Below are 12,123 nucleotides of genomic sequence, written 5' to 3' on the forward strand. Positions count from 1 at the left end.
GCAATTGCTATGAAAAAAGGAAGAATGAGTTTGTATTATGGAAATGTTATGCAGAGGGTTAATTAAAATTTGTATGGTATATCAAAATTAATACAATTTTATTATAGTTATATATTTAATGGAAGTATAAAAAATATATTTTTATATACAATTAATTTTTTAACGGTGTCATTTACTTTACTATATAAATATAATAAAGTAAGGAAAGGAGTGAAATTCTTTATCTTTGACTTCTTAGAAATATTTATGTTGTACCCATGTGCTATTTGTGCTCTTTGCTCTTTCGAGCAGGATGTTATACTTATTAAAGTATGGAGACCAAATTATCGAAGTCTGAATATAATTTTTTAGTAAACGATATTTCGTTCTTTTTTTTATTCAAATTAGCCACTCAAACGAATTCTAGTTTCCGGTAGTTTGCACATCTAGGGACTTTTGTAGTGTCTATTAGAGAGCGCTCCGATTCGGATAGTAGTTTACTATAATACTAGGGGGCGCCGAAAAAAATTTGTCGAACGCACGCGTCGCCGGCAAAGTAGCCCTTCCTTGCGCACACCGGACGTTCGTCGCAACACGCACCAGCCGCGAAAATTTCGCAAACTACATACTACCCCGGGAACCGGAGATAACGAGAAAAACGCAGTAAGTTAAGTTCCAATTAACCGCATATACCTGTCCGCTTCGTGAATACTTTCTCGCGGTAGTTTCTCTGGCTAGTACGGTAGCGCGTTGATTTGCGCGAAGGTAGTTTGTCGGAGGACGACGCAGGGTTCTCGTGGAAGCGGCCACTGAGGGCGCGGCATTCTTGCAATTGTTGCGCCCGGCTCCAACAGAATAACCAATAGGAGCCGCGGCAGCGCCGCCATTCTATCGAGTTCGTGGCACGCCCTACAACTTCCTCCATTGTCCTTCTTTCCGGGATTCTCTGCGAGGAAGGATGGCTCAGAACAATTATTTTGGGTTTACTCACGGCGGAACGCAATATGGGTACGAAATCGATTGCATACCATAATTATTAAGTAGCTAGTGTTAAGTTTATCGAAAAATCGCGACGGTAACTACGTTGGCCGGAGTAATATCTGTTCGTTAAAATCGGTGCACGCGAGAGCCCAGCCGGCTTGGCCGCCATTTCTTGCTGAGAGTTAGAGCGTCCATCGAGCGTCTCTCCCGGGCACGGATCCGATAGAGGTCTTTTTCGTTTTGCCCGTTTCCATTTTACTTTCAATATCTCGTCCGTAATAAAATGTATTCGTTCTTTCGAATAGAGCGACCAGCGCAGCCGCTTATCAAACTGGTCAAGCGGGATACGCAGTAACTCCAGCGGCAACCGCCGCCACGTACACTCAACGACCCGCTGCCGCTGCGGCTACAGGTTACGAAACTTACCAGGCGGCCGCCGCTGTAGCTGCTACAGGGACCACGTACGCTGGTGAGATCATTTTTCACTATTTATTTCATTTCTTCTACGTCTTCGTTTCGTTACGTATTAACCCCTCATCGACGGACATTTTGGAGCATGACCGTTCGGTAACTGCTGGAAAATAACGTGTACCTGAAAATTACTTACAATATATACATTTTATTTTAATTAAATGCATCAATATTTACGTATTTAGAGAGCTAATTGATTTTTGCATGAAACGGTAAAAGTATGCCTATCATATGCGAATATTACGTGTGAAGAAATAACAGTTCAAACTTTAGTAACCAAGTTTCATAAGTTTTTTTAACTCTATTGTACTTTTTTGTTACAGCTGCTAATCCTGGTACTGTGGCCCAAACGTACGATTACGGTTACGGACGTGCTGCCCCTGCAGCTACCTACGACACTAAAAATTACTATCAACCACCTACAGCACCAGCTGCAACATATACTACTACAGAGACGCACTATCAAGCTGCGAAACCAGCTTATAGTACGACCAGTGCTTACACAGGCACAGCAAGACAAGCCACTACTACTGGACAAGCTAAAACTTATCAAGCATCGAGTACTGCTTATCAGCAATCTAATCCTACGCAAAGTGCAAACTATTCAGGATATACAGCACCAGCTACTCCTGCTGCGACACCATCCACAACAACAAATAGTAAGTTTTTATTGCATTGTGTTTATGTTTTTCGCCAAAATTCAAAATCCTTTGTATATGTCCTGTTAACCGTGATGTAGGCACTAATAATATGAAATTGATCCTCTGGCTATGAAAAATGATGTATACATATAAAATATCAAATTCTGCTAATGTTTCAAACCATGATTTCGTTTGAAAGTTTAGTAGAATTGAATATTTTTAAATGTTAAAGAACTAATAGGAGTTGAAGATTTTATAGACTTGAGTATTGTACACTTTACTTCGCAAATAGTTCGATAAAGCTATAGAAATACTCGTTTTGATGGATACAAGTTAGTAGAATGGTTCCATGAATACAAAGAATTGATTCCTCCAAAGTTTGAGGTTTCAATTTCATTTCCCTTAGAAACGGCGAGTACAACGTATTCCGGCTACGACGCAGCGCTATATAGCGCTGCGACTATGTATGTAGCCCAACAGAGTGCAAACAGCAATTCAACTAACCAGAAGACTGGAGGTTGGCAGGGCTACGGACGAAAGGCATTTGGCGGTGGAGGGGGAGGGATGAAGGCAATGCGGCCCAAGCAGCCCCCCAAACCTCAACAGCTTCACTATTGCGATGTCTGTAAGATCAGCTGTGCTGGACCTCAGACGTACCGTGAGCATCTGGAGGGCCAGAAGCATAAGAAGAAGGAAGCTTCTTTGAAGGTCCCACAGCAACCACCAGCACGAGGAGCAGGCAACAGTCTACGTTGCGAGCTTTGCGATGTCACTTGTACTGGAAACGATGCCTATGCTGCTCACATCAGAGGTGCTAAGCATCAAAAGGTTGTAAAGCTACACACTAAACTTGGGAAACCTATACCAAGTGCGGATCCAACTGTTCTGAATCCAAAACCGGCAGTTGCTGCTAAAACTGCTGGAACTAAAAAGCCTACAGTAACAGCTACTCCTAAAATTAATTTTGTTGCTTGTAAGTATATTTTTCTTTTCATAATAACGTTCATACAAAATGCTGAATGCTAGAACAATGATAGCACAAACTTATATAATACTGTAATAATACAATGTTTACAGCTGGAAATTTGGGAACTGTAAATCAAAATCAAGCTACAGAAATGAAAACAGAAGATACTTCAACGGAAGAAGCTGTTGAAGAATCAGCTGTTGATGAAAAAGATATTCAACCAGTTGGTCAAGAATATATAGAGGAAAATAAGTCAGAAGATGGAAAGATAATTAGTTTCAATTGCAAACTTTGTGAATGCAGGTTCAATGATCCTAATGCCAAAGATATGCATATGAAAGGAAGACGACATAGATTTGCTTACAAGAAAAAGGTTAATCCTGACTTAGTGGTTGACATGAAACCAAGCATGAAACAGAGAAAATTACTAGAGGAAAAATTACGCAGACAACAAATGCGTGATGAATATTTGCGTCGTAGAGAAGAAATTAATCAGTTAGGACCGATGGGTCCAATGATGGACGAAGAAATGATGTACTGGGAAGAAAGACGACGTTATGAAGAGGAGTGTGAATACTATGAATGGTATCGACGTTATGGACGTGGACCAGGAGCTCCACCAATGCCTCGTCCTTTCCCAGGACCACCACCGATGATGATGTTCCCCGGACCTCAGAGGAGACCAGATTCATCCGACGACAAACACGTATTAGCTCATCATACAACTATTTATCCTAAGGAACAAGAACTGCTGGCAGTTCAGAAAATTGTGTCAGACACCGAGAAAGCATTGAAATTCGTGTCTGATACCTTAGCAGAAGCCGGTAATTTGGTTTTTTATAAATTTCTTATTACATATTATGAAGGATTAAAAATTAAGAAATTAATGGCTATTTATATTGTTACACATGTTAAGGACTTAACGAAAATATTTCTTCAAATTATAGGCAAGAAAACTACACCACCTACAACTAATGCTGCACCAGCAGCGACAAATACGCCTATACAACCAAATGCAGATTCAGTGAAAGTAGAGGAGCCTGATAAAAAGAAAAATGTAACGCCACAGAAAGAAGACGGTAGTGATGGTAACCTGTTTTCGTTCCAAAAAGAAAAAGAAGATTCAAGAATACTCAGGGGTGTTATGCGTGTTGGCAATTTGGCAAAAGGACTTTTACTATCTGGCGATAACCATGTCTGTCTCGTAGTTCTATGCGCAGAAAAACCTACACGGTTAGTTGCAAAGAGCGTTAAAGCATTATTTATGTATAGGTTTGTACCTCTATTAAGTTTTGTTCTTTTTTGCAGAACTTTATTGAATAAAGTTGCTGAAATTCTCCCGGCTCAGTTGAAGATTGTTGCCCCCGAAGACACTTACAACGTTGGCAAACATCCGGAGTCAGCTGCTTTAACCGTTTCAGGAGGCAGCGTAACCGTCAGTGTAACGCTCACCAGCCCTCTAATGCGTGAAACACCTAAACCTACAGCTGTCGCAGGTGATTTTATCGCTCTATATTTTCATAGTGGCCAAGAAAAGGATAACTACAATCGTTTCAACAAATTTACAGAGAACGCCTTTTATTTTCATGCTATTTTTTAATCGCGGTATTTACGAGTTTTGTTTGTTCTTTTCATGGCCCAAACGCTTTTCTGTAAATTTTTCAAGCACTAGGAAGATGCAGGGGCAGCCAGGGACTTCAACGGTTGCCAGTGTATATACGCTCTAACATACAAAATTCCTTTCCTTTCCAATACAGCTGCGATTTAGTGTGTCCACGATTGACTATGGCTTGTATACTTTCGGAAAGCATTAAAAGTCATCGAAACGAATAAATAAAATTGTAAGAGCGTACATATATATGTGTATATATTTTGTAAAGAAAGCCATTTTTTAACGGAAAAGAGAGAGCGTAAACTTGATACGATTAGGCGTCGCTTTTAAACATGTAGCAATACATTTTATAAGTTCTATAAATAATAAACTGAGCTGGAGTCTCCATTAAGGAAGAGTATGCTAATATGAACGTGGACACGCTTTTGGTATGAGGAAACAACGCTGAGGCAATCTTAAAACTATGGACTTTTTGATCATGCATTTAATACTTAAAAAAAAGGACCCTCTATTATCGAATGCTGTACGCATGTTGTACAATGTGCAGTAGACTCCTTATTCTAACCGACGATTCTCTTGATAGCGATACTTTTGTACGATTTGAGTAACGCTATCAAAATAATTAAGAAACATCGGTCGTTCTTTGAAAACTTATAACTTAAAAAAGGACGTACACGAATAGGAGTGACTTCAACATTGTCGTGTACTACATTCGATTAGGTTTATTTTTGTTTTTGATGAGAATGTTTTAGGCTATAGTTGTCAAGTTTAATGTACTTGAAATATAATTATAGAGGGAAAACCCAAATTGGGCATGATCAAACACTCTAAGTGTTGTCTAAGCGTGTTGTGCTTTCTTTGTTGGAATCTCAGATAATGCTGGACAGCAGCAACAGGGAGCTGCTCAACCGCAAACTACGCCCGCGGCGCCCGCTGTGACGAAACCAGATCCACCAGATGTACTTCCCAAGGCTAAGTGTTTGGAGGCTTTAGCTGCACTCAGGCATGCCAAGTGGTTTCAGGTTTGAATCAATCAACTCTCAGTTCAAGATTTCGAATTGTCGGTGTCATTTTGTTGACACTAACGACTGTTTTCTGTTATTTTCTCCTGATACGCGAAATGCGTGCAAGTTGTCCTCTCTCTCTGTCCGCAAAAAAGAGCAGTCTTAGAACTTCCAGCCTTGTGACAATTTTATTTTTACTACCATCTTCTTGTTGATATGATTTTGTCTGAAACATTTATTTGATCACGTTTGATGTTCGAACTCCGTACGTCTGCCAATCCAATTTGCACACTGGTACTGCTTGTCAAAACATACCAAAGGTTATTTATAAAATCGTTTGTAATTTATAGTCTGTATCGGTCGTTGTATGCGACGACAGTGGCAATGTTTGGTTAATGGCAGTTTGCTAAAACATGTATCTATAGAACTCTGATGTAATTTCACAAACAGAAACATTCAACGTGTCATCAGATAGTCTCAGACAAGGAGTTTAAGCATTATGTAAGTATGAATTGTAGCAATTGAATTACTGATGCACACTGAAAGCTTACATTTGCTTTGCTTCTAATCATCAACATCCAGAATAATAGGAAACTGTTTGCGGAAAATCATTTAAAAGTACATAATTTCTCTTAAAAGAATGTAGTTTTGTTTATTTTGTTTGTAATGCATTTAACTGCTTTATGATGCTTATGATCAAGCTTATTCATTATTCTGGATTAATCTCAATGCATTGTAGCCTAGACTGAGTCTGTTCTAGGTCTGTCTTAGAAGTTACTAAAGTTAGCGTATTGTTCTCTATAAATATGTATCTGGTTCAATGCTTTCTACGTAATGTGCATTGTAAGCACTATTGACTGTTAAAAGACAGACAAGCACAAACACACAGTGGTGTCATAAGTATATCGGGTGTTTTTCAATTTATAAGTTCAACTGTTATATTTAGCACTTATCGAGTACACACTTTTTCCAATACGTTGTACTTTTTTTTAAATATTATGTTAGGTATTAATTGTTCAGGAAATAATAAACACCCGATAATTTTGATATGGGCTAATACTTAGGGGTTATAGGCACGAGGCTGGGAGGATAGCTAAAGCCCACACAAAGCAAATTAAAAATAGTTTAGGGCGTCGCATCTCCAAAAGGTTCAGAGATTTTAATGCGTGCATTAAATTGTATGTACTGAAGTACTAATCATATTTAACAGGCTAGAGCAACTTCACTGCAGAGCTGTGTTATGGTTATTCGCATAATGCGTGATCTTTGTAACCGTGTACCTACCTGGGGACCGCTAAATCCGTGGGTTAGTAGAGAACAATTTCTTATTACTTATTCCACATACTAAGTTTTACATTTTAAACGTATGGGAAAAAATATTGTACTATGATTAGTAAACGTTTCGCGTATTCGTAAATACATACTTTTGATTATTACACTAAACTAAATTTACTTACAGTTATTATAACACTAAATCGCTAGAAATAAATAAATATCTAATTACTAGGCATTGGAACTGCTAACTGAGAAAGTGATCAGCACTGCTGGAGGCCCGCTTAGTCCAGGCGAAGCTTTAAGGCGACTATTGGAGTGTGTTGCTGGAGGAATATTACTTCCAGGAAGTCCAGGTACTTTTCTTTCGTTATATATTTACCAATTATATTAACGAACAAAATGATAATTTAGTCGATAATAAAAATGATGATACAGATGACGAGACTGAGCATATTGTGAGTTTCATTGTTGATACTAAAATCGAGTGTTTTGATTTTTGCATCTCATTGAAGTGTTACACAATACTGCGTAGATGAATGGCAATCTGATTTTTTTATCTTTTATATTATACATTATTTTACAGACAGTAATAGAACACAATAATAATAAAGAATATATTTTTGTGCCACAGGATTGTCTGATCCATGTGAAAAAGAACCAGTTGATGCAATAGGTAATATGACGGCGCAGCAAAGAGAAGATATAACTGCTTCGGCGCAACATGCTTTGCGATTAGTCGCGTTTCGTCAAATTCATAAGGTTCTGGGTATGGAACAACTTCCACCGTCCAAATATAAAGGCCGATTTGCTCGAAAGCGTAGACGTGACAACAGTAACGGAGAAGGAACAGACAGTGAAGCTTCAAAGAAAGATAAAAAGGCAGATGAGATCAAAATGGAGACAGACTCCAAATAGATCTACCAAAATATTCGCTTTATTGATTTACTCATAACTTATATAGTATAAGAAATGAATTTCTCTCGTGTCAATTGCTTGTTCAATGAAACGTTTCTATACCGGAAAGATGTCAAAATTTAGAGCGAAACTAATGATCTATTACTATACTATTAAAATTGTTTCGAGTATAGGTATTTCTTTGGACAGCTGGCGGCATCGTTTTAATTCGCAATCATACTTTTAATGGCGTGGAAAATGATTGAATCAGGTTATATTATTACGTAGTTTTATTTTATCTCGAACGCGTAATAACGTTATCAAATTTTTGCTTTCCTGCTAGTACTAAGTTCGATAGATCAGTGACAAAAATAATGAAAAAAATGTATTACTTCGACAATTATAATCACCTACCTTTTTTTTAAGTTTTGATTTCTTTTAATGTGATAATATGTCATTTCTTAAATCTCGTTTCTTGGGTTTATTTTATGAAATATTTCAATGTTATTTCAAAATACAGACGCTGCTATTTTTAAGACAAATAAGGTCCGTTTTGCAATTATATTATTCCATAAGACTTTTCAAGATTTAAGACCTTTCCCAAACAGGCAATTGGTACGATTAGTTCCAGCACTAGGATTTTGTCGAAGAAAATGATGAATGCGTTAATTAGTTTGAATTACTTATTTAGCTATATTTCAAAGTCACAATATACGATGAAGTTTAATAGAAAGGGTGGTAATAAAATGAACATTTATAAGTTTTGAAGTTAAGCGTAGGTTAGTTTGTATTGAGAATTCGTGTGTATGTTGTGTGTGTAGTCGTAACAAGTGCAGTGTTTCCCTGCACCAAATAAGTTGTAAGTTCACGTTGCGTGTATTGATTCACGCAGAAGATTCCAAGAAAGCAGAATTGCAAGTCGATTATTGAAATAGACGCTTTGCTGTCCAATGAGGGTTAAGTGCACGTGTCAAAAATTCCTAATAACTTGCAATTTCATTTAAAAATTTTAGGTAATCTAATATTATTTAATAAATTTTTTTCTGACACTGTGTATGGATCTTCTGTTGTACACATGCAAATCCTCTTTGAATAAATCGAACATGCATGCGATAAGTATAAGGTTTTTTTCACTTCCATATTCCTTTGCGTATGTAGTATTCTATCAGATCTTTTAATAATGAATCGGGCTAATAAGAATCCTCTTAGTAAGAAGGCCACACACACAATAGCACTCTGATTGTACGATTATGGTTACTAGGTAATTTTTTACAAGAACAAACACTTGGCATACAAAGAAAGTTAATTTATTTTTTGATGGCACCGAGCAGAACTGAGACTGATACTGTATTAATTTTCTAATAAACATATTAGAAGATAGTGCGCAAAATTAATAAAGATTTCATTTGCATAGAGTTTTAAAAATAATTTAAATAACGTTAATTCTGTTTGGTGCAACTAGTCTTTTCAATACGAGTGTTCAGTGATTTAACCCCATTACTTTGATTTTTCACAATCTTGTACTTCGTAGACTTAGTATGGTTATTTTGAACCTTTTTGACTGAACTGGCACATGCTTTAAATCAATACAAACTCAAGCATTAGCCACTTTTCGTTTCCTGTTTGACAGTATTAATTAATTAAAATATATTTGTATATAATCGAGCTACATGACATGTATTTTTAATTTATTATCATCTGAACCAAATATTAATGTAACACAATGCGCTGTATGTTTGCAGGTGTTTTACAAAGAAAATTCGCAAACTTTCTCAACTCGGTAACTTGTAAGAATAAATGTGTGTAGAGCCTTGAAGGATTTTGATTATAAATACTATTATTTTCTCAGTATTAATAATTGAACGGCATAGTGAAAGTAAGCTAATTATGTTACCTTCTTTTTTATATGCATAAACACACCGTGCCATTTTATTTCATGTTAAAAAGCAATATTCAATTTAGTACGTGTGACGAAGCTGATTCATATTTGCAGAACATTTCTCAAAAAATTGAAAGGCAAATTTTGTTCATTCCTCAAATTAAAAAATTAAAATGTGAATTGAGAAATTACGTAAGAAAATTTTACTTTGTAAAGTCTGCGAGTTTTCGATATATATTTTTTTCTTTTTTTTTTTTAGGTTAATAAATCTATGGTTATTGATCAATAATGTAATTGTGCACTTGACTAAAATCCATTACTTTGATGTTACTAATAAAACATTAAATTAAAAATGTACATAGTTTACCGTAAGTAAATGCATGTTTTCGAAATTGTCATGTATTTCAGTATAAAATAATGAAACGTATACATAAATCAAAAGTTTAATCTGTTGGTAATCGTAATTCGGTTTTCTTTTTATTTCTATTAATAATACCGACAAAATGGAACATACTACGCAGCAATAACTGATATTCACGTTTATTCATAAACATGTGGTAAGTAATTTCGTGGAATTGTCGGAGAACTAAATACTATAAGTAGACAAAATATTTTCCAAGTACAACACTTAAACTACTATCATATGTAATATACGATGTATAAATATTTGTGTTAGATATTTATATACATTTATAAATTACAATTAATGTTGTTAAAGTAATTTTTTATTAAAATTAATGAATTTCATTAGATATGAAATAGTTACGTCAGCGAAGTAGATAGATGTGGCAAGGTATTGTGATTGTACGTATTTTCTACTTTCACATACAGTTAACTACAATATTAAAATCTTTTCGAACGAAATTTTTGACATAACCTATCCATATTTTATTCCTTCTTATGTGTATAAGTATATATATATACATATTTGCTTACAATATTTGGCTACATTTCATATAAATATATGTAAAATATCTACAGCGAATGTTCTGGAACAAGTATCGTGAAAAACAATGAATCATCATTTTCTTTTGTTTAATCATTGGGATCTCTGTGCGCCATCTACCCGTATCAAAATGTGACAGTTTGAAGAGAAAACGTACACGAATAAAATTTTAAGTTGCGTAAAGATCATTATTTTGAGAACAATAATATATTATAGATGATTTTTATACATGATATTTATATTCTGAAGTTCATTGAACCCAGAAATTATTACAATACTCTTTGTCTGAGAAACCAATCGAATATGCCAACGTCAGAAATGCGATGACGACAGAAGATATAATCCAATAAGCAGCTTCCTAGAAATCTTCTGACTCGTTTGCGCATGATCAATGTGGCTTTCCGTTGGTGTCATAAAAGGAACGTCCGCTTTGTGTCCTGTTCAGTACTGCGAGATTTTTCAAAGAGAATTCAGTAGAAGAACTTACATCTTATTCGATTTTATTGAAAATTTTTGCTACATTACGAGGTATTTCTATAGAAGGTAAGAATTGTTACGTTACTATTTAAATTGTCTGATTGATTATTAGCAATCTAACATTTTGTTGAACTTCCACTTTATCTGTAGATTTATTCGTCGTATTTACAATATGCAACATTTAGAGTGTTACCATTAAGTGTTAATGTAAAAATTGCGTAAATACAATGCCAAATGAGATACTAATTCTTTAAGTAAGTTAATTTGACCTGAAGGCGTCAACTATAGGCACTGGAAATATATTTTTGAAACGGTTTTGAAAGACTAAAAAGTAATAATCAAGACACATACAAATATCGTATTAAAGTTACATATTTTAAAAACAAGTATATAACTTTTTCTGAAATAAATAGTATCGCAACATAAATGCGTTTATACTTTCATGCTGCGTAGTAACAGGATACAAAATGGCGGTTATTCATTGATCCGTCTGACGACATCCATGACAATGATATTTGGACTATTCCAGATTTGATATTTGTATATATTGATGAATATATTGCTCAATAATGTCCATAATTTTAACGATTTTTTTCAAAAAGATACATTATGCATAAATTAAACATCAAAAAATAATCTAAACAATTCGAACATACAATTTGGACCCACCCAAAAGAAAATACTGTGAATCTGTGGTCGAATTGTGATTTACAATCAAATTTGACTCTACAAACGGTATTTATCTTAATAACTATTTTCCTATTGAATTTTCTTGATATTTAGTGCTGCAATTCCTTAAATTAATTTAATTTCATCCTGTATACATTGTGACAAATAATATACACTAAAAGTTATTCAGTATCCTAAGATTGTTTTAATATTTTTTGCAGATAAACATGCAGATCTTTGTTAAGACACTGACTGGCAAAACAATAACCCTTGAGGTTGAGGCTTCTGATACAATTGAGAATGTCAAGGCAAAAATTCAGGACAAAGA

At 35.3% G+C, this 12,123-nt stretch overlaps 1 protein-coding gene across 2 annotated transcripts; it reads left to right on the top strand.

The window, feature by feature from the left end:
• Positions 1-292: 292 nt before the first annotated feature.
• Positions 293-10,095, top strand: LOC128890452 (zinc finger RNA-binding protein). 2 transcript variants are annotated; one of them, XM_054148931.1, is made up of 12 exons: positions 293-642; positions 745-987; positions 1,266-1,429; positions 1,755-2,090; positions 2,479-3,045; positions 3,150-3,863; positions 3,987-4,272; positions 4,348-4,535; positions 5,525-5,673; positions 6,866-6,961; positions 7,163-7,283; positions 7,562-10,095. In XM_054148931.1, the coding sequence occupies exons 2-12, from the start codon at positions 938-940 to the stop codon at positions 7,843-7,845; spliced, it is 2,955 nt and encodes a 984-aa protein (XP_054004906.1). In that variant the 5' UTR covers positions 293-642; positions 745-937; the 3' UTR covers positions 7,846-10,095. The 2 variants fall into 2 exon arrangements, with proteins under 2 accessions (XP_054004906.1, XP_054004907.1); XM_054148932.1 differs by having other exon boundaries at positions 2,590-3,045.
• Positions 10,096-12,123: the final 2,028 nt, after the last annotated feature.

This window comes from Hylaeus anthracinus, unplaced genomic scaffold (assembly GCF_026225885.1).
Source record: "Hylaeus anthracinus isolate JK02 unplaced genomic scaffold, UHH_iyHylAnth1.0_haploid 12000, whole genome shotgun sequence".
NCBI classification, from domain to species: Eukaryota; Metazoa; Arthropoda; class Insecta; order Hymenoptera; family Colletidae; genus Hylaeus; species Hylaeus anthracinus.